This window comes from Helianthus annuus, chromosome 15 (assembly GCF_002127325.2).
Source record: "Helianthus annuus cultivar XRQ/B chromosome 15, HanXRQr2.0-SUNRISE, whole genome shotgun sequence".
Classification (NCBI taxonomy): Eukaryota; Viridiplantae; Streptophyta; class Magnoliopsida; order Asterales; family Asteraceae; genus Helianthus; species Helianthus annuus.
The window spans coordinates 108004091-108027065 of NC_035447.2; the positions used below are offsets into that span (position 1 = coordinate 108004091).

The window sequence follows — 22975 nt, forward strand, 5'->3', positions numbered from 1 at the left end:
ACATGTCCATATGAGCGGTCCAGACATGTACATATAAGCGACCCACACTTGTCAAATAAGCGGTCCAGGCACCTCATGACCCTATGAGCGATCCTAGACTATAAATCACATACAGACTCATGTTTTCTCGTATTTCGTGCCCTATGCTATACAATACGATATAAGACCTGATCCTAGACACCTAGACGTAATCAACAGATGTAGTGCACTAACAAAAAGTCAAGAGGAGCATAAACAACACCTGCGTCTTATTCTTGAACTCCTTCGCAATGAACAACTGTACGCCAAGTTCTCGAAATGCGACTTCTGGCTTCGAGAAGTCCACTTCCTTGGAAACGTGGTCAACAAGGACGGAATTCACGTCGATCCAGCTAAGATCGACTCTATAAAGAATTGGCCTACACCTAAGACTCCGACCGAAGTTCGCCAATTTTTGGGATTGGCTGGATACTATCGTAGATTCATCAAGGGATTTTCAAAGATCGCTCAACCCCTCACGACTCTCACCCAGAAGGGTATTGCTTACAAATGGAATGAAGCTCAGGAGTCTGCTTTTCAGAAGCTAAAGGATAACCTCTGTAGTGCTCCTATTCTCTCGTTACCTGAAGGTACCGACGACTTTGTGGTTTACTGCGATGCGTCTATTCATGGGCTCGGTTGCATGTTAATGCAACGCGAGAAAGTTATTGCTTACGTTTCTCGACAACTTAAGACTCACGAAAGGAACTACACTACGCACGACTTAGAATTGGGAGCAGTGGTGTTTGCTCTTAAGATATGGAGACATTACCTGTATGGTACCAGGTGCACCATTTACACCGATCACAGGAGTCTCGAGCATATCTTCAAGCAAAAGGAGTTAAACATGCGACAACGTCGATGGGTCGAACTCTTGAATGATTACGAATGCGCAATCAAGTACCATCCGGGCAAAGCCAATGTCGTGGCAGACGCCCTCAGTCGAAAGAACACTACACCTAAGCGCGTGCGAGCGTTACAACTTACCATCCAGTCTAACCTTCCTACTCAGATACGAGGTGCTCAGGTCGAAGCATTGAAACCAGAGAACATCAGGGCTGAGTCCCTGCGGGGATCGAGGAAACGTTTAGAACAAAAGGAAGACGACGCTTACTATGTGACATGGCGCATTTGGGTTCCACTCTATGGAGATCTACGTGAACTTGTGATGGACGAAGCACACAAGTCTCGTTACTCAGTACATCCTGGTTCGGATAAGATGTACCACGATCTCAAAACAACGTATTGGTGGCCTGGTATGAAAGCCAGCATAGCCACCTACGCTAGCAAGTGCTTGACCTGTGCTAGAGTCATGGTCGAATACCAGAAGTCGTCGGGCTTGTTGCAACAACCGGAACTGCCAAAGTGGAAATGGGAGCAAATTTCCATGGATTTCGTCACAGGCTTACCAAGGTCTCAAAGCGGGAACGATACCATTTGGGTCATCGTGGACCGCCTAACCAAGTCTGCACACTTCCTCGCGATCAAGGAAACAGATAAGTATTCAAAGCTCGCTGCCATCTACTTGAAGGAAATAGTTGCTAGGCACGGAGTGCCAATCTCTATCATATCCGATCGTGACCCACGCTTTACATCCGAATTATGGCAAGCTACGCACAGATCTTGTGGCTCACATTTGGATATGAGCACTGCTTACCACCCACAGACCGATGGTCAAATGGAACATACCATCCAAACACTTGAAGACATGCTGAGAGCGTGTGTTATTGATTTTGGAAACGGGTGGGAACGACACTTACCGTTGGTAGAGTTTTCCTACAACAACAGCTACCACACCAGCATTCAGGCAACACCCTTTGGGTTTTCCCGAGCAACCTTCATATATTAACAATGCATGTACATATTATATTAAATGAAAATTCGTGGATTATCTTGACATGCTATATGACCCTTGTATTAAAATATGTGTATGTAATAAATATATATATAAATATATAATTATAATAATGAACCGAGACCACAAGAACCTGACTCGAGACCACCTGGTCTCGAATAACCCACATCAGTTGGGCCGCAACCCCTTTAGCCCATTCGAGAACCCCTTAGGGTGCACCGGCTTGAGGCTAGTATATAACCCTTGTGGATAGCCAACCTTGCCACTTTTTCAATCATCATCCCCTCACACTCACTCTCACACACACTCCTTCACTCTCTTAACAAAACCCTAGCAACATCACCCTCTCCTCTTGTCTCGGATCAATAGTAGCAGCTCGTATTCTAAGCTAGGAGGTTCCCTTTCGGCTAAATTCACAACACTCTCACACTCGAACACCATCTGGTTAGTGTTTCACACTATTTGATATTGTGATGCTTGTTTGATGAATGATACACATGCTTAGTTTAAATGTCTCCTTGCATGATTTTGTATGATAAAAATGATAACTAGGTGAATAAATTGCATGATAAAAGATTATGTGCAATAATGATTCATGAGAATGTGCTATTGTATTACTATGAAACAATGTAGATGATGATGTGGTACTATGAGTTATAGGCCGAATTCGTTTACAAGAATGGTGTCCAATGATTCTGGGATAAAATGATTGTTGGCATGATCATACTGATTTAAATGAAACAGTGATGTATGTTAGAGCTGTTTTGATAAAATGATGAAAAACCCTAGAGATGAATTGTTTGAATATGACATGAATATTTGAAAAGTTGTGTGTTTGATCCGTTTGATTTGGGAATTAGACAAGAAAACGTGTTTGTGCATTCTGGTTGGTTAGTACACAATATCATGAATATGAAATTCTATTGGATAGTACAAGTTGGACAGGTTCTAGAAGGATTCGGTCATCAGGTGTGCAAGTCGAGACCCCCGGTCTCGACTCGAGACCATCTAAATGACAACTCGAGACCGCAGTGATTGCGACTCGAGACCACGAATAATCAACACGAGACAAGCTTCAAAGACTCGAAACCAGCAAGGTCTCGACTCGAGATCTCATGATTTCGACTCGAGACTGAACTCGAGACCTCTGAGGGTGCGACTCATGCCTACATCACTCGAGAGCAGAGGTTGCGACTCGAGACCAGCCATCCACAACTCGAGATCTCCTGGTTTCGACTCGAGACCGCATGTTCTCGAGTCGAGACGACCTGTTCCGGACTGGGCCGCTTGTCTCCGTTATTGGGCCAAAAGTGAGTGGACTGTGCATACTGTTTAATTTGGACTCTGTGATACATGCTGCTGTTAACTGTTAGTATAATAGGATCAGTGTTGTAAAAGTCGGATTACTCGGCCGAGTACTCGGCGAGTACTCGGTCCTCGGACCCCCTCCGAGGCAACTTCCTCCTAGGCGGTCTCAATTAGTCGGCCTCGGGATTACTCGGGAGTACTCGGTGCCTAGTCGGACTAGTCGGCGCCTAGTCGGACGTAGTCGGATGTAGTCGGCCTAGGCGGTCTAGGCGGTCAACGTGGTTTGTTGACTTTTAATCGGTCAAACTCGGTCAAAATCGGCATACTCGGCCTTGTACTCGGACTACTCGGCCTTGTACTCAGACTAGTCGGACTTGTATTCAGAATATTTGAACTTTAAACATGTTTCATTTTAAATTATACTCAGTTGACATGAATTATGCTTATTTTAACACATAAATAATATATAACAATTAATTTTCTTTATATTTACCATGTCCGCGTACTCCCCGAGTACTCTCCGAGTACTCCGATTACTCCCAACTCCCCAGTCGGCCGACTAGGGACCGCCTAGCGACTTTTACAACACTGAATAGGATAGGCCCAATAACACTATGTATTATGTATGCTATGTGTTAACTGCTACTGCTTAATCCAGAACCAGCCCAACATTAGGAATGCTAGTATAATATGCATGTTATGTTTTAGAAACGTGTAAGATATACGTGACTTGTTTGTATCCGAGCTTGACCCAAACTGGTAACCATGTTAGGACGTGGTGACCAGCGTGCTTGACCAAGTAAACTAATCTGCCGAGCAACCCAAGGTGAGTTCACAACTTATAAAAGCATGCGTTCCCGGTGGTTGGGAAACGGAACTTAAAACAACGTTATCCCCTTGAAAGGGATACACACCTACTTTTCTCCTCTTATGCGGGACCTTTAGTTAATTACTATTTATATTGGATGCAACAAGCAATACTAAACGAAACTCTATCACTCTAGTCCCTACTACTTAATACCGATTAGTCGCCGGAGCCAGGCGAACGGGTTATTAGTTGATAGCGCTATTTAGGTCTTACCAGCCTCACACCGTGCCCGTGTATGGGATCGGGAGTGAACTAATAGACTCTGGCAAACCGTCAATGATGATAGAACATTGACAAACGGGGCACTCTACGGAAACGTACGGTCGCATAGTATTCGGTATTGTAAAACCAGTTTAGTAGCTTACATAAGGGGTAGCTCCCCTTGGCATGGTATAAATGAGTAAATTAACTGTTGAAACAAGTTTTTTGGAATTAAAAACTGAACAAACTCGTGAACTCGCCAACATTATGTTGATACCCTATTGCATGCTTTGCAGGTACCCAGTGACTCAGGAGCTTGCAGCTTGGGGATGTGTAGTGGTCGTCTTAACCCGTGTGTTGGGTTCTTTAATAAACTTAAACTATGAACTTTGTTTGAACTGTTTTGCCTATGCTTCCGCTACTCACCTAAATTACTGTTTGAACTTAAAATTTATGAACTTTAACTATGATATCTACTAACCCTGTGGTTGGTGAATATTACTTCTGTTATTAATTAAATTGCGCAGTATAATTGGTGGCTGGATCCTGGTCAGTCACACGCCTCGCGGTAGTACTCCGCATGTGGTTTTGAGGGTGTGACATACAAGCAGAAGCAAGAAATGAACAGACTCTCTGTTCGACATCAACTTCTTCATCCTCTTTTTATCATAATCCAAAGGTTGAGTTTGCTTTAATGACGTCATTAAGAGAGAAGGGGGAGAAGGAGAGAGAGACTCAAAAGTTTGGGTGGTGATGGTGGGGTTTGAGGGTTTGGGCGGTGAAATTACAAATTTGTCCTCAGTCAAACGATCAAAATAACCCTTAGATGACGCCAAGGAGGCAAATTGTAACATATGGACAATTAGAGGTGTGTACGGTTCGGTTCGGTTTTTTGGCAAAACCGAAACTGAAACGTCGGTTTTCAATTGTGATTTTTTCGGTTTTTATACCGGTTCAATTATTTTGTTATTTTGGTTTTCGGAACAAAATTATGTAAGATTCAAAATATAAAAAGTACAATTTAAAATTTAAGAATTTTTACATGTAAAATATTATATTTAACTTTTTTAATTAATATTGTTCACATAAACCTAACTTTATAACTATTTTTATGTTTCTTCAAAGTTTTTATTAGGGTTATTGGATATTAATAATCCTAAGTTTCAGCAGTTGGCCGATAATAATCCCAACTTTAAAAATTCTCTTCAATAATCCCAACTTATAAAAGTTTGGCCGCCATTGATCCTTTTGAAACATATAAGAATTTGGTCTCCTCAATAGATTCAATTACACCTAGAAACTCCTTAATTGATTTAAGTGCACCTATGTTAGAAAAATGATCAATGGCGGCCAAATTTTTACAAGTTGGGATTATTGGAGAGAATTTTTAAAGTTGAGATTATTATCGGCCAACTAGTAAAACTTAGGATTATTAAAATCCAATAACCCTTTTTATTAAGACATTTTCTTTAATAATACTTTGAAGATTATTTAATTTTTATATTAATTTTTTTATTTGTTTCATGCAATAAATAAATCATTTCAATTATAAATAAACATGTTAGTATTTTTATTATAAATACTTAACATTCAAGAATAAAATTAATAATAATACTTAAACAACTTAAACTTAAACATAAAAAAATATATGGACTAGGCCTACTATTGTAACTTATTGGTTCGGTTCGGTTTTTTCAGTTATTGAAAATGGTTATCCGAAAACCAAATCATCGGTTTTTGTTTCGGTTCGGTTTTTCCAGAGTAATTTCAGTTTCCGTTCAGTGATTTCACTTTTCTGCTCACTCCAATGAACAATATTGGGAACATTCAAATTGCAAAACGTCCCAAACCATAATAAACATATTGTAATTAACTCTAAAACAATTTCAAGTTAACAATCCAAAATCTAAATCAAGTAAATAAGTCTTTCAAAAACATATTTAAATTTTGGCCCCACATATGGGAGATTGAATTCTGGTCGCTACAATAAACAACAGATTTCTACCGTCGCTAATATTTCGAGGTTCCATTTCAAGAATTCATATTCTCTAATAATATCCCCCTCTTTCTAATATCACATTCGGTGGTTTCAAAAATCAATCGGAGACACCTCTCGAACCGGCATATTCTGCAGTCTTCCTCCGCCGTCCGCTACCGTTTATTTCCGGTAAACGATGACGGAGGATTATGTTGAAGGTGACGCCGCCTCGTATTCGGAATCAGATATTGATTCCGAATACGAGTTTGATGCTCCTCAATTTTATGATTTTTCTAAAGATGAGACCGAATCGGAGGCTGAAGATGCTGAAAACTGGTTCCGATCCGCTCATGAATATCCACCTTCACGTAAGCAGTTCGGTTGACGTGTTTTCTGGGGTTGTATATAGGGATGGGATTGGTACAATACCAACCAAAAATACCGGTACCGAATTTAAACAAAATTAGGTACCAAATACCGTACTGAATATATTGGTATGGTACGGGTACGGGTATTTCGGTACGGTACCACTTTGTTTTTATTTTAGTTTTTGAGCACTCGTACGACTACGCGTACTATATAGGGAAAGTCGGCATGAATACCAATATTGTACAAGTACCAACTAGGTAAAACTGGTACAAGTACCAATACGATACGGGCACCAAATATGTAAAATCAATACGAGTACCAAAATACCATAATATGAAATAAAACATAATATAAAAAGAACTTTTAAAGTTCTATATAAAATTCGGTACCGGTATCTTTTTTTACCGGTACCAATACCGAGAGTACCGAATATCAAAATTAATAAAACTGGGTACCAATACATGTATGGAGTATCTAAAATCGGTACGGGTACAGGTACATACGAGTATGGGTACGGGTATTTGGGAAAAAACATCCATCCCTAGTTGTAAATATGTCAGGTGGCTTGTGAGTTACTCGAGATTGACGTGATAAAAGCTAAAATCAAATCCCGCTTAAAATCTAAAAATAAGCTTGGTTAATTAACGAGCCAAGACCCGAGTTTCACTTACAGAGATCGAGTTGGCTTGCGAACCTAAACGAGCTAATTGTTTATATAATATTTATTAGATGTATAGTAAGAATTGTTTTATATAAATTATGGTAATATAATTAAATAATATATGTTATGTTAAATATATAAAAGTTATAACTATAGATGTTTTATAAAATAATTATAATCGTGCTATCAACGAGTTGAGATCAAGCTTAAAAAACTACTCAAGAGCTGAGCTGAGTTTGGGTGGGCTCGGATCAGCTTGGCTCAAGCTTGATCTCGGGTTCAACTTGGCTTGAGCTTAGGCGAGATCAAGCTTAAAAACAACTCCCCTATCTGTTTTAACACATTCACAACTTGATTGCAACTGTCAAGCCGTTTAACTTGTTTAGATGAATGAGTTAACAAGGTCTTGTTCAGGTTACATGAACTGAAATATGTCAACTTATGGTTGATGTGTTTGACATGAATAATTGTACGGGTCGTCTTGAGGTTCAATAATTCAACCCGTTACGATTGACACCACAAACAAAAAAAAATATATATATATAGTTATGGCATTTCATATGTATTGAACCTCTTTATTTATTTTTGCAAGCTTAATAAAGTTGCTCTAACCTGCCAATTTAATTTTATCTCAGCTTTTCTTGTGAAGTATAAGTTGATGAAGGCAGCCAAAAAAATTCGTATGAAACCTCACAATACCACATCCACAAATAAAGAAGCTAATAAAAAAACTAGTACATCCAGCAATTCAGATTGTGACATTGATCATAAAGCTGCCACAAGAGAAGTCAAAGACAAAGTCAAAGGTATGGTAGTGGCGGACCCAATATTGTTTTTACTGGCGTCACATGACTGTCGGATACTTTAACAACACATAAAAAGTTATACCTGTGTCACATGACATAGTGTGTGCCTACAGAAAAAAAATTAAGGAAAATCATGAAAATAATTAATTTTCACCGAGAATATTAACAAAATAAACTTGACTTTTTGAAATTACAAAAAATAGTTGTTTGACGATTTTTAGTTTCAAGTAATTTCCAACAATCACACGAGGACATGTGTCACAATCACTGACGAATTACACCCTCGATTATAAATCTGTGCGCCAAAGTGAAATCTCATACGCCATTTTTGAATCTCCCGCACCACGTTTAATTTGAAAATAAAAATTAATTCATGGGGCCTCTGGCGCAACAGTATGGATCTACTGCGCTCTACATGGATCTGTTCCACCAAAAGACACTTGTTACGCTCTGGTTGATCGGTAGTTTTAAAAAGTCAAGGCTATTTTGTTAATTTTCTCGTGATTTTCTTAAATAATTAAGAGTCAATATTGAGTTTACATGGTTTAGGCACTTCAATGATTAAAGATACATTTGTTTTAGTCAAGTTTGATTATTTCTGTATTTGTCTTTGATCAACTGATGCAGGTGTGAAGCATCATAGTCATATTCCACAGAATAAAATGAAAGCTAAATCAAAGTCTGCAGTCAACTTACCTAAACTAAGCGGTTCATCGTTCATGAAACCTACTGCTAGTCATTTGGCGAAGCAAAATAAAGAGAGTAATGACATACATTCGGGTGGCGGTTGTGGAAGGTGCTACTTATTAAACGAGATTTATTGTTATTATTTCTGTTTCTCTTCATCTATTTTGTTTTCTACTTATCAACTTTTAGGCTGCAGAAGCCGTTCGTTAGTGCAGGTGAGAAGTTACGGTCTCCTATCCGATGCCAAAACCAAACCACCAAAAGACAGAAGCTAGAATTCGGTTATTTGCGTAAGGTGTGTTCAAGTCACCCACAGCTTTGCTTTGACAGAAGCACAAATAAATAAAAAATAAATAACTAAATACAAACGTCTTTACAATCAAACGGATGAATGTTGGCAATAGGTCACTTGTATAAGACACGAGACCTGTTTACTAAAAAGTACACTACGTGATTTTTTACCTTTTTTTAAATAAATAAATTAGGAGGCTATGTTATAGACATGAGATATAAAGTAGTTAAACGTGTTGTATTCATGTTTAATACTTGTGTTATTCGCGTCGTCAGAGACCTGTTAAACACGATAAGACACGATGTGTTTTCGTTTATTTGCCTTGTAACTCCAGTCAAACAAAATTTATGCCCGTTTTAAGTTTCGCTTGCCTTCATCAAGTTTGTCCAAATAAGTGTCTGCAAACTGTTGGATCAACTCTTCAATGTAGACACTGATGTTTATGTTTTGTAAATAGGCTGCACAATTAAAGCACCGGCCTACATTTTCGCACAAGGTTGCTAAGAAGGTAAGCATTTATCTTTTATTTTTGGGCAAATTGGATTTAAATAATCCCAACTTCTCAACTTGGCCGATAATAATCCCAACTCAGTTATTTGCCGATAATAATCCGAACTGGTCCACTTTTGACCAATAATAGTCCCCCGTTAAAAATAGCTTAATGGAGTTAAGTTTTTTTCCGAATTACAAACCGATATTTTAGAGATTTTGATCAGAACGAGGATACAAGTCGATTTATGCAAAACTTACCTCGAAATAGTGCTCAAAACGGCTTGATTTTTGTTAATTGGAAGTTTAAACACCCGAATTGAAGCACCGTTTTCGTCGTTTCGGGCCGTATTTCGAGGTAAATTTTACATCAATCAACTCGTATCCTCGTTCTAATCAAAAGCCCAAAAACATCGGTTTGTAATTCGGAAAAAAACTTGACTCCATTAAGCTATTTTTAACGCAGACTATTATCGGCCAAAAGTGGACCAGTTTGGATTATTATCAGCAAATAACTGAGTTGGGATTATTATCGGCCAAATTGAGAAAGTTGCGATTATTTAAATCCAATTTTCCATATTTTTGGCATAAGAAAACAAATGACAAAAGTCATGCATGTATTAATGTATTTAAAGAAATAAACCTTTTTTTTTGTTCACAGGCTGCAAAATTGGAAGGTAGCTCAAATTTTAGTGTTAAAACTACTATTCCCAAAACACCTGCATTGGTAACACAAGAGAGAGCTCAAAGGTATGTGTAAAAATTTTCAGCATGTTTGCTACTTATATTGCATGCAGTTGTATAAAATGGCAATATTTAACTACTTTTTTGTTAAACTTTAGGTTACAGGATAAGTATAACTCAGTTCTACAACCGAAAGCGATTCATGCTGTTAGAGCACGGCCATTGAATAGAAAAGTCGGTGATTGCAATTTACTGCGACAGACTCTCGATGCTCTTAAGTTGCCCCATCGTACGAAGAGCATGAGTCAGTCAAATGAGTTTCAAGTAAGTTTTCGAGACGTAAAAGAGTTGGAAGTAGCGGTGGATATTTCGACCTGTTTACTTATGAATGGGTCGATTTGGATTGTCATCTATCCCAAACGGGTCAACTATTAAAAGTAGCTAAAAGTGTTAGCAGCTTTTTATAGTTAGCCTATGATAATTACATAAGTAATCTACTTTTGTTATAACTGATTTCTTTGAGTTAATTATGTATTGCAGACAAAGCTCTGGAAATACTGGAAAGAAAGACAAATGCAGACCATCAAATAAAGTACAAGCTTGTACAATGTAAATTTTCAAGCCTCTATATATTCAATTCTTGACACGACGCCAAACCCAACCTGAACCCGACACGGAAAAAAATAGGTTTGGGTCGACTAACATGCCCCGTTTAAAAAAACAGGGTTGTTTCAGGTTGACCGGTATTAAAAACAGGACGGGTTCGGGATGACCCGTATAAAAACAGGTTGACCGGTTAACCGTTTAAGTATCTAGATTTTTTTATATATTTTTTTTTCGTTTTCTATTTTACATGTTTAGTAATAATAATGTTAGTTTTGACATATACCGTATTATTTACTTGTCAAACTCGTACTAACAAAACACGTTATCGATAACCTGCTTATAACTCATCAACATGCATGGCTCATTTAAAAAACAGGTTAAACGGGCCGTGTTTGGGTTGACACGAATAATAATATGGATCGCAGGATCGGGTTTGGTTTGGGTTGCACATTTCAACTCGCCAACCCGACACGATTGACACCCCTAAATCCTAATTACTTTAGGCTACATATATCATTTATTTAAGTGTTTGTATTTTATTAGAATTGCAAATCTATACACAAAAAAATTATTTTAGACTATTCTTTAAGCTTTTTTAGTACTGTTTTTGATTTATATAATGATGTTTTGAGCTGTTTTTAAATTGTGTATTGCTGTAAATTAGCTGTTTTTTGGCTACTTTTTGACTGTGATTCTTTTTTCCTGCTGACAAGGTCAAAGATTACCTTACATAAAGATCTTGTTTTTTTTTTTTTTTTTTTTGGTGTACTAGTTTTTAAGTATAAATTAGATTTAAAAGGTGGTTATCTTTCTAATGCAATAAGCCCTTTTTAACACAATGTTAAGATTTTAGTTTAAATGATTTTAAGTTGTTTTCACTATTAGTTACTGCTGCAGGAGCATGAATAGCGGTCGACGTTTACAATGAAGGTTGTTTGAAGATTATTCGGGATGAAGATAAACATGCAATGTGCACAAGTTGTTTTGTATTTCGACTTCTAAGTATGGATAAAAAACACTTGCGGCGGAATCTTTAACATTAGTTCATTGTCATGTATAAGAAAGCCTAGGTACCAAACCAAAGGCGGTATGATCCCAAAACACACGACGAATAAACCTTTTGATAAACAAAACATAGTAGATGCTCTTATACATCAAGATCTTTTGTGTAATGAACAGTTTGTGTTTTATAAGTTGGTGTTGGATTGTGATAAAAAGACATATCATACGATTTTCGAAGTTTTAGGGATGCAAATGAGTCGAGTTTTCACCGAGTTTTGTTTGATTCTAGCTTTTATTGAGCGACAAACACACAATGACGATCTCGAGATTAAAAGTGGCTTGGCACAAATTGTTATATTTTTTGAGCATGTTTGGGTGTGTGCGCGCTTGATGAAATTATTACATTTAACATACCACCTCCAACTATCGTTGATTGGACCAAGTTAGTAGGGGCCTTGGTCGATTTGAGTCTGTTTTGTACTTGGAACTTAAAACCGCCAATTCGGTTTTCGGGTTTCTGCTAACCATTAGGTTTTGGGTTCGGTTTCATGTTATGCTTTTTGGGCCGAAGAAAATGAACAAAAAAATGAATTTGGACCTGAAACCTTGGGCCTAGTTTTCTTTTTGTTGATTAATTGATTATTACACATCTAAACCCAAAAGTTTTGGGCTACATTCACAAATCCGTAAATTTAATTAAAAACATCGGTTGTGGCTTTTAGAGGTTCGGTTTTGTTTTCGATTAAGACAAAAGTCGACTTCACTAAACGGTTCAATATATGGATGAGCATTTGGTATTGGGTACCGGTACCGTACCGGTTCGGTACCCACTTTTTGGCATCTTCGGTATCAGTACTTTAGGTAAAGGTACCGTAAAGTACCAAATTTTACCTTCAAATACCGCTACCGAACCGGTACCGTACCTTTTTGTACGGTATTTCCGGTACGGGTACCACGCTCATCCCCAGTTCAATCTGTCTTTCACCCCTATACCCAAGTCAAACGAACAATTTGCAGTTCAGCATACCATAAAGTACCTAAACAAGCACATTTTAAAAACCTAAAACCCAATTGTAAAAACAATTATCCCCTGTATAGAGCAGTTGATATCACAGGTTAAATAGACAATAATAATAGCCATGCAAAAAAAAAGTCCACAACTACATTAATATTAAGTTGCCAAACATTAATTCCTAAATCTGATACTATCCAAGTTTTTTACCCAAAAGACGCATAATTTTAGACATGTTCCAAAACAAGTTCCCATAATATATAACTATATTCTAAAATGTATTATTGGATACAAGTTCACGGAACCTGAAGAACCACTGAGCATCAGACGAATTCTCATCATCCTCGTGCTGCCGCTGCTGCTGCTTAGAATGAAGCTCTGTATATCCTGTCTTTTTCTCGCCAACCGAACTCGGCTTTTTAGCAGCTGGGAGTAACGACTGCAGAATACCCGCAACTTCATGCATCGTAGGTCTCTCAGAAGGGTGACGCCTCGTGCATAACAACGCGAGTTGAAACGTCTTTCGAACATGAGATAGATCCATGCATGTAACGGAAACTTCCGGATCAACTGCTTCCATTATCGTATTATCATCCGCCTTTGACAATATCTGAAACATACATACAAATGAATTGTTTTATAGATGACTAAAAATGATGAGTCAGCATGAAGCGACGGCAATAAGAAAAGGGACGAGAGATATTTATCGGTACCAGTTGATGCAAGTTGGACTCGTTATCGACAGCTTTTTTCCCCGTTAAGAGCTCCAACAGAACGATACCGAAACTATAGACATCCGATTTTTCAGTAAGTCGAGAGGTCCTGGCGTATTCCGGGTCAATGTAGCCAATGGTCCCAAGAACATAAGTTGACGCGTACGTTTTGGTCGTCGGTAGAGATTTCGCAATGCCGAAATCCGAGAGATGAGCTTCAAAGTTCTCGTCTAGCAATATATTCGACGACTTCACATCTCTGTGGATGATTCTCGGGTTGCAATCATGGTGAAGATACGCTAGTCCTTGTGCAGCCCCGATCGCGATCTTGTGACGCGATTCCCAATCAAGTTTCACCTTCTTTGACGGTCCTGTCAAACACGAATCACCATTAGCGAGCCAAACACATTTAGTTAAAGCAAAAGTACAAAATTTTACTAACCATGAAGAAGATCCCATAGAGAACCATTTGGCATGTAGTCATAAAAGAGAAGGTTTCCAGTGGGTGAAAGTGAATAACCATGCAAACTCACGAGGTTACGGTGCCGAATGCTTCCAACGGTTTCAAGCTCGGTCTCGAACTCTTGAAAGTTGTGCTGGTATTGGGTGTAAAGACGCTTAATCGCAATGGGTCGGGAATTCTTTAACACACATTTGTAAACAGTGCTCGAAGATCCATATCCAATTATGTATTTTTCGTTGAAATTCTCGGTGATTCTTAAGATATCATCGTAGGTGTGAATCGCCATATCCATGTGTAGAACCACAAGTTTCGGAGGTCCTACATGAAAACTAGTTAGAAATGTAAAAAAAATATAGTTAAACGTGTCAAGAAAATGACAAACCTTGCGAACCCTTGCTTGGTTCTTTCATATATTGTCTCGGCTTGCTTGTTCGTAAAATCGTTAATGCCACCATCACAACAAGGACCACAAAGCCTAGTGTCATGCAAACAATTGCGGTTCTTGAAAATATAACTGCAGCACCAAAACAAAATTACAGCTTTAATTCACGTTCTAATTAAGGTTAACTAGTAATTTTACCCCGCGCAACGCGCGTACGTTTGATTATCAGTATATAGCAACCGAAAGAGATAACGTAAAACCACGGAAAAAAAGAACATCGGAACGCCAACATACGTATCTAAAAAACACTAAAAGACGAAATACTACATATATATGTGTGTGTGTGTCGCTTCTGATAATACCAATACCATAGCAACATTCGTTTGGTTAGAGCCAGTTTGGTTTGTCACGTTAACGAGAAAAAACACAATAAGACAAAATACTAAAAGGAATAAAAGTAGAGGGACTAAAGATGTATATTGGCAAAGTTAAAGTAGAGAGACTAAACATGTATATTTGCAAAGTTAACTAATGGGGAAAAGAACTTTCTTAAAGTGGAGGGACTAAACATGTATCTTAACAAAGTTAAAGTAGAGGGACTAAACATGTATATTTTCAAAGTTAAGGGTAAAAGGAGTTAATTCCTTGTGGCCAACAATATCATGACCCTTGGCTATGTCATGTAATATAACTTATGATTAAATTAAGATTGAAATGGATACCTCTTTGTTTTGGTGAATACGGGTCGCATATGGAACCTGACCAGTTTCCGCATAACAACGGATTTCCAAGAAAGCTGGATCGGAGCATTCATAACGTACATTATCAGGAAAACCGAATGTATTAAAAACAGATGAAAAAAGTAGAGAATATTACCTATCCGGTGGAAAGCGAGAAAATGTTTTACTATCGGGTACCACCCCGGAAAGGTTGTTGTAAGAAACATTTCTGATACATGTGAGATGATGTCACCGATTAATCAAGGTATAGAATAAATGAATAATCAACAAAAAGTTATGGATTTAACGGGACAAAAACTTACAGGCTTACTAGACTGAAACAGTTGGATAGTTGGTTCGGTATCCCCCCGGTGAGATCGTTGTCGTTCAAGATTCTGCAAATAATATCATAAGCCCAGTAACAAAGATAAACCATTACACCTTGTGGTGTGTGAAGTTATTTGGTGGTTAGGGTCGCAAATGAACCGAACGTTCAACGAACAGTTCGGCGGGATGTTCATTTGTGTTCGTTCGTTTAATAAATGAACGATTCGTTTGTTTAATAAATGAACGAACAAGAAATTTCGTTTGCTCATTTATGTTTGTGAACATTCAGTAACACGTGTTCGTGTATGTCCATTTGTGTTCGATAGCTCACTAGTGTTTTTATTTATTATATTATATTTAAATACTTCAAAATTCCGACAAATAAAATATTTAACAAGTATCAGTGTATTATATATTCTGTTCATGAACGCTTGTTACTCTTCATTTGTTTTTATTTGTGTTAAAGAGCATTAGTTTTAGGGACGAGCTAGACCGTCCAGTACCGAACCGGTACCGGTACCGAAAATCCCCAAAAGTGGGTACCGGTACCGATTATACCCGGTTCGGTACGGTACCGGTATTTGAGGGTAAAAGCGGTAAATACCGGTACCGAAAATGCTAAGTCGGTACCGAATCGGTACCGAAAAAGTACCCGGTTCGGGAAATTCGGTACCGGTACCGGGAACGATTTGCTCATCCCTAATTAGTTTGTGTTCGTTCTTGTTCATATACGCCCGTTTGCATTCGTGACCTATAATTAACGAACACTTTCATTTCGTTACACGAACACAGAAAAACTCGTTCGGCAAGCGTTCATGAAAACATATATTTCCTCCCTTAAAAAACGAATACGAACAAGGTCCTGTTCGTATTCGTTCGGTTCGTTTGCAGCCCTAATGGTGGTGTACATATTCTAGTAAGAAGAAAGTTGGCTTACAGATGGATAACGTTTTGTAACTGGCCCATTTCGATCGGAATACCCTTGTGGAGTTTGTTAAACGACATGTCACTAGAAAACAAACGACAATACTAAGAACATGTTTTTGGTCAAAGGAAGTCCAAGTATGAAGCAAGGTGTCCGTTAACGGAACTTACATAATTTGAACGCTTCTTAGATTCCCAAATTCTTGAGGTATTGGACCCTCAAGGTTATTACGGCTTAAATTCCTATAAAAAAATATAAAAATAAATAAGTATTGTTTGCTTGAAACTTTGATTGTGAAATAACAGATTGCTTACAGGGTCAAAAGATGCTCCAAATCACCGATGGATGCAGGAACTAATCCCGAGAATTGATTGCTCGAAAGATCCCTTCATAATGCAACATTTTATTTCACAAGACTACACTATATAAAAATTAAAAGGATTAATACGACACGATTTAAACGTTAACTTACAATGTATCCAGATTGATTATCCTCCCAAGCTGAAATGGTATACTTCCCTTAAATTTATTCGATGAAAGATTCCTGTAGTAAACATGTCAATTTTATTAACACAAAATAATAATAACTACCAAAACAATAACTATCATAAACTTATAGAGAAATAGGACATACAAATAAGTTAAGCTTTCTAGATGGCGAAAGCCGGAAGGAATGGAACCATTGAGCAAGTTTCCATGCACATTGCTGCAAAGAACGTGACCGAATGAGTATAAAATATTAAAATCAATCCAAGCCATCATTAACAACATATAACTAGACTCACAGTTGATTTAACGCAGTGCAAGAGCTAAGCCGTTCGGGAATGGGCCCTTCAAGATTGTTGAGTGCAAGATTTCTGCGACACCATAGATCCATGATTAGCCATTTTCTATTTGCAAAATCAAGTAACGGTATGTGTATGTGTGTGTGTATATATATAATACAGGATTGAGAACTCACAATTCAAAAAGTTGATCCAGATTCCCGAGTTCAGCAGGAATTCCACCGGTCAGCTGATTATTGTTCAACTGCCTGAAAAAAGAAACAAACATCCGGTTTTGTTCATATGAGATATAATTATAAAGTCTTCGAGTTGAAAATACCAAGACCGAGATTTGTAGATTTATATTTACAGATAACTAAGCTTTGTCATGTTGCCGAGCTCGGGTGGAATCGGTCCCGTAAGTCGGTTCCCATGTAGATACCTGCAAACGTGCACAAACGTGTAAACAAAGAATAAACAGTAGCTATGGAAAAAAACCGAAAGCAACACTTACAGTTTGCCTGTGAATGATAAGTTGCCAAAGATTGCCGGGATCGGTCCGACTAATTCGTTCTCACTTAGATCCCTATAAAGTAGGTAAATCGTCAAAGGATTTATACGTTATCACATAATAAAGATAATTATGTAATGTGTTGCTCTTAGGTAATGTTGAAAATACTTACAAGACAGCAAGAGCTTGCATAAGACCAATGACTTCCGGAATTTTTCCCGTCAACTTGTTACCTTGAAGGGACCTAAAATACAGTTTAGAAATTCAGATACGCTACAAATTTGTACAACAATTTAAAAAGTAATCAGAAAAGGCAGAAATTTACAAGGTTGCCACTTGAAGAAACCCGATATTGTATGGGATTTCACCGGTGATCTGATTGTAAGATATATCTCTGCATATCGATCAAACAAATTTAGTCATCAGAATCACTGATGCATAAAAATCAACAACATCGGCAAAAATGAGACTTACAATATCTCAAAGCTAGTACAGTTACCGATGCTATCTGGGATAGTGCCGGTCAAGTTATTTCCCCGAACATCACTAAATAAAAATCATGAACAACAACGTTTACAAGACGTGACAAGAACTTAAAATAAGATATTTAAGTTAGAAATACATACAAATACCAAAGGCCAGTTAACTGGCACATATCAGCAGACAGAGTCCCGGTTAACGAATTGCCTCGCAAGCCGCTGTAAAAATAAAGTTACATCACACTTGCATTAAACCGTAAAAAATAAATAATTCAAGTGAAACGAGTACTTATTTCGATGTGTTTTAGTACTTACAGATATTGTAATACTTCATTCCAGTATATTAATCTGGGTATCTCACCAGTCAGCTGATTTTGTGCCAGATCACTACAAATTAAATTAACAAAATGTCATAAAGATAATCGGATTATTGGGAAATGGATATTTTTTATAGGAAACCGAAAAGGACCGAAACAACTTACAGTGTTTTAAGGTTGGGAATTTGAGTCAGTGTTGAAGGGATGGGGCCTGTAATTTGGTTGTTCTTCAGATTCCTATTTCCATAGAGATTATTATTATTATAGACTGTGATTCGGTTTCAGCGGTTTATGAACACTCTACTAATAACTGTGATTATGTGGGATAAACTCACAATAATTCAAGTCGCTTGAGCTTCGAGATGGAGAAGGGTATGTCTCCGTACAGCAGATTATCAGATAAGTCACTGCAAGGCGAAAAGCATCACATGTTTAATCCATGTTTAGTTGATGTTATTGAATGTGAAATGATTTAACTTTTTAGGGCTTACAGCAGCACAAGGTTTACACAGCTGCCGATTTCATCCGGGATTTGTCCGGTTAGCTTGTTCCCCTGTAAATCTCTGTTCATCATTCAAACCACAAGCCATGAAAATTGTTACCGAGTATAACAAAGTTAGGATTTGAAAATATGGGTATGACGGTGCAACCGAGCCAAGCCATGGCTCACTTAAAGCTCGAAACGAGCTTAAACGGCTAGAGCCGGAACCTAAAAATAAGCTTGTATGGTAAACTAGTTTAGGCTTCACTTATATCAAGTATAAGCATGAAATTTATTTGATGTATAAAATATATAATAATATATATGTATTTATATAATAACTTTTATTATACTTAAAATATAATAAAAGTAACCAAATAATATATACACATCAAACGTATAAAAAAATAGTTACATAGTATGTATATAAATGTGGTTCTTTTAAAAATATACGTAAACAATTAATTAATTAATAATTAATAATCAATAAATAATGAACAGGCTGATCGGAGCTCCCTAGAGACATAGCCGAAACAAACCCAGCTCGAGCTCTACTTTAAGTTAAACGAGCCGAACACCATTTTAGTCGAGCCCAGGCTTGGCTAGCTCGTTTACACCCAGAATATAATATTACGCACACAGTTAGCAGATTCCTCAAGTCCCCAATCGAAGGTGAAATTTCCCCACCGAGGTTCAGATTAGACAGATTCCTGAAAAAAAAAACAAATAGTCAAAAAAACAAAGAAAAAAAGAGTTAAATGTCATTTTAGTCCATCTGATTTGGGTCATTTTGTCAGTTTAGTTTAAAGGTTTCATTTTACGCATGTGGGTCCAAAAAGGTTTCACTGTTGCCATATTAGTCCACTTGGTTAACTTCATCCATTTTTTAACTTCATCCATTTTTTCTGTTAACGAGAAGGACAATTCGGTCATTTTATATGCCCGAATTGCCCTTTTCGTTGACATAAAAAATGGATGAAGTTAACCAAATGGACTAAAATGACAACGGTGAAACCTTTTTGGACCTATTTGCGAAAAAACAAAATCTGACCAACCCACATGGACTAAAATGGCATTTAACTCAAGAAAAAAACAATATGAGCTTCTAATTAGGTGGAAAATAATCATGAATAAAGAGCAGAATTTCAGAAACATACAAAGCAACCACAGTTGTGCTGATATTATTACACATAACCCCTCTCCACGAACAAAGATCATCATTCTGATCCTCATCCCAATCCAGCAACACGTTAACAACATTACTAAACGACGCTTTAATCGCCATTAACGCCTTCCCTGCACACACATTTCAACTCAAATTTTTCAAAATCAAACACAAAAATTTTTTTAAAAAAATGGACAATCTACACGTTCTGTCGTTTTCATACTTCACAACTGTTCTCAATACTTTCAGTAAAACCGTATACCTTCGTCACTTACAGCAGTAGACGACGTCGTATACGGAAATACAACCAAAACCGCCATTACACCATATATACACACACACATTTCAACTCGATAACACTCCAATTTTCAAAAATATAAAAAAAAACAGAGCAAAATTGTACAATAACAAAATTACAAAAAAAAAACTCAAAATTAAAAAAAATTGCAATATAGGAGACGACGTCGTATAAGGAAACAGAACCACCAAAACCGCCATTAGACCACACACATTTCAACTCGATAAGGCTCCAATTTTCAAAAACAAAAAAACAGAGCAAAACTGTTCAATAACAAAATTTATAAAAAAAAAAAAAAAAGCTCAAAACTAAAAAAAAAATTGCAATAATTTCATCACACTTTGTTGTTACAGTTCTTTCTACTTAAAAACTGTTACTTTCTCAACACGATACCTTCATCAGTTATCGGAGACGACGTCGTATACGGAGACAGAACAACCAAAACCGCCATGACAGCACACAATGAAGCATTCTCCATCGTTGAAGATGACACAATTCCAGTATAATAATGATAGTTTCAACTTTGAGTAGGAACAAACTAAAATGCAGTAGTAATGAGTGCCATGACACACAGTGTGAGTGTGTGAGAGAGAGAGAGAGAGAGAGAGTGAGGATATTTAGAGAGAACAGGCGTTTGGCGTGAACTGTTGTGATGGAGAACAGAGGATATAGACTGGTGGTGTTAATGGCGGTATTGTTATGAGGAGAGAGAAAGAGAAAGAGAAAGTTTGTTTGTTGTAGAGAGAGAGAGAAGGAGGGAGGAGAGGGGGGTAAACGGCGGTGAATGGACGTTAGTAAATGAGGTGTTGGGGAAAAGAAGAAATGTGGCAGCGGCCGTCACTGCCCGTACTGCCGTTTCCCTAACTGGTTACAATTGTCCTCCTTCTCTCACGCGCTACCACGCGCCATCCAAAGTTTCTTCTTCTTGTCTAAGATAATTGGATTTATTATTATTATATGATAGTTTTGAAAAATAGTCAAATTAAGGTTGGGATTTATTATATAATTAAATAATTTGAAGAAAAAAAATTGTTAAATTGTTTGTAGTAGAGACGTTTCTGAAAATTCACGTACAATGTCCATGCTTGAAAAAATGTGTCTTTTTGTAATGTTTTATTATTATTTAAAAAAATCAAACTAGTATGGAGCTCAACTTGAAGGGAAATATGCATAGTGATGTCTCGTGAAAAACTTGGAGATACCATCTTACACAAAGTTAAATTAGGCTGTTTTCACTCCTTTAAAGTCTTATTTTTACACCTCTATAGTTATACGGTCTGTATAGTGTTATATGGGCTGTATAGGAGAATCTTGCACACAAAAAATGTAAGAAAATGTTTTTTTGTCTCCATGTTACGAGTCGTATAACATTATACGACCCGTATACAATGTTATATGACTCAAACGTCATATAATGTTATACGACATGTTATAATGTTATACGGACCCTTACATAATGTTATACAACCTAATATTTTCTCCATCTATAACATTATACGACCTAATATTTGTCATGTCAAATTATTCTATACGGGTCGTATAACCCTATACGACCCGTATAGAGGGTGTGAATATAATATTTTGGGGTGTAGCTTTATTAACACAATGAAACTATGAGTTTGAAGTTAATGGGTTGAGATTTGATGAATAAGGTATTGGTAATGTGTTAATTTGGATATAGGGAAAGGTAAAATTGGTTGATGCTTTGTTTAAATTGGATCAAACATGTTGGTGGTGTGAATGTTTGAGATGGGTTTAACATGTTAGTGGTGCAAGCTGTTGAAAGCTAAGTTTAGCTTGTTTAAGTTAAGAAATTTGAATGAACATAGTAGTTTCATGATGATGGTAGTTGTTTTTATTGTAGGACATAATTGGTGACATGCATAGTAAAGTAGTTAATGTTTTAATAAATGGTTTCTCACATGGGCTTTTACACATGTAATTAATGACGTTGATTTGGGTTTCTTGTTTTGATATGGTTTTAAATGCATGATTGAATAAACAATCTAGTGTGATGTTAACTCTAAATCGTGTGCCCTAAAGCCGAATTTGTGTCACATACAAAGATCAAGATGTTGAATCAACTAACAAATACACTTCCATAAGACAATGTGTAGGCATGTAAATAAACTGAATGAAAACGAATATAGGCATGTTTGTGTTTGTTTATTTAACTTTAACCAAACGGAAACAAACATATAATTGAACATATTTTTGTGTTCATGTTCTCTCATTAAGAAATCGGGCATGTTGGTGTTCGTTTATGTTCGTTCATTTAAAGTCTAAACGAACAGTTCACGAACATAAATGAACACAAAGGATCATAAACAAAATAAATTAAGTGAACATATCCGAATAAACATAAACAAACATAAATTAACATGATTGAACAAACATAAACGAACACAAATAAACGTAATTGAACAAATATAAACAAACACAATTTAACATTAGTGTACACAAACAAACAAGTCTAATATATTATAGTTCATCCGAAAACACATCTAAATTATCGTTCATAGATATGCTAATTAGTTGTATTTATATAAGTAGTTAGAAAACCTAATATTTATATAAATATAACTATTTATATAT

General features: G+C 37.0%; 2 protein-coding genes across 3 annotated transcripts; one reads left to right on the top strand and one right to left on the bottom strand.

Annotated features, from left to right (window-relative positions):
• The first annotated feature begins 6262 nt into the window (after positions 1–6262).
• On the top strand, positions 6263–12061 carry LOC110912154 (protein TPX2). Of its 2 annotated transcripts, none has more exons than XM_022156826.2 (9): positions 6263–6596; positions 7894–8064; positions 8692–8860; positions 8941–9046; positions 9501–9551; positions 10194–10282; positions 10375–10540; positions 10757–10825; positions 11708–12061. In XM_022156826.2, exons 1-8 carry the CDS (start codon positions 6425–6427, stop codon positions 10805–10807), a joined length of 975 nt encoding a protein of 324 aa, XP_022012518.1. In that variant the 5' UTR covers positions 6263–6424; the 3' UTR covers positions 10808–10825; positions 11708–12061. The 2 variants fall into 2 exon arrangements, with proteins under 2 accessions (XP_022012518.1, XP_022012517.1); XM_022156825.2 differs by having other exon boundaries at positions 11720–12061.
• An 897-nt stretch (positions 12062–12958) lies between these two features.
• Positions 12959–21176, bottom strand: LOC110912153 (LRR receptor-like serine/threonine-protein kinase ERL1). Its single transcript, XM_022156824.2, has 27 exons — positions 20774–21176; positions 20075–20213; positions 19556–19627; positions 18928–18999; positions 18772–18843; positions 18602–18673; positions 18435–18506; positions 18267–18338; positions 18115–18186; positions 17966–18034; positions 17813–17884; positions 17644–17715; positions 17500–17571; positions 17327–17398; positions 17151–17222; positions 17000–17071; positions 16838–16909; positions 16680–16751; positions 16536–16607; positions 16378–16449; positions 15437–15508; positions 15271–15342; positions 15117–15190; positions 14395–14526; positions 13992–14330; positions 13550–13920; positions 12959–13446 (listed from the first exon to the last, which is right to left on the bottom strand). The coding sequence occupies exons 1-27, from the start codon at positions 20856–20858 to the stop codon at positions 13108–13110; spliced, it is 2916 nt and encodes a 971-aa protein (XP_022012516.1). The 5' UTR covers positions 20859–21176; the 3' UTR covers positions 12959–13107.
• Positions 21177–22975: the final 1799 nt, after the last annotated feature.

What these genes read in the sequence shown, in the direction of transcription:
- LOC110912154 (XM_022156826.2), top strand. Translation starts at nt 6,425, where the DNA reads ATGACGGAGGATTATGTTGAAGGTGACGCCGCCTCGTATTCGGAATCA. An exon ending in TCGGGTGGCGGTTGTGGAAG is followed by an intron (nt 8,861 to 8,940) that starts GTGCTACTTATT and finishes ATCAACTTTTAG; the next exon opens with GCTGCAGAAGCCGTTCGTTA. An exon ending in CGCACAAGGTTGCTAAGAAG is followed by an intron (nt 9,552 to 10,193) that starts GTAAGCATTTAT and finishes TTTTGTTCACAG; the next exon opens with GCTGCAAAATTGGAAGGTAG.
- LOC110912153 (XM_022156824.2), bottom strand. Translation starts at nt 20,858, where the DNA reads ATGGAGAATGCTTCATTGTGTGCTGTCATGGCGGTTTTGGTTGTTCTG. An exon ending in TTGGAGCATCTTTTGACCCT is followed by an intron (nt 16,608 to 16,679) that starts GTAAGCAATCTG and finishes ATTTTTTTATAG; the next exon opens with GAATTTAAGCCGTAATAACC. An exon ending in AGTCCAACTTGCATCAACTG is followed by an intron (nt 13,447 to 13,549) that starts GTACCGATAAAT and finishes TGTATGTTTCAG; the next exon opens with ATATTGTCAAAGGCGGATGA.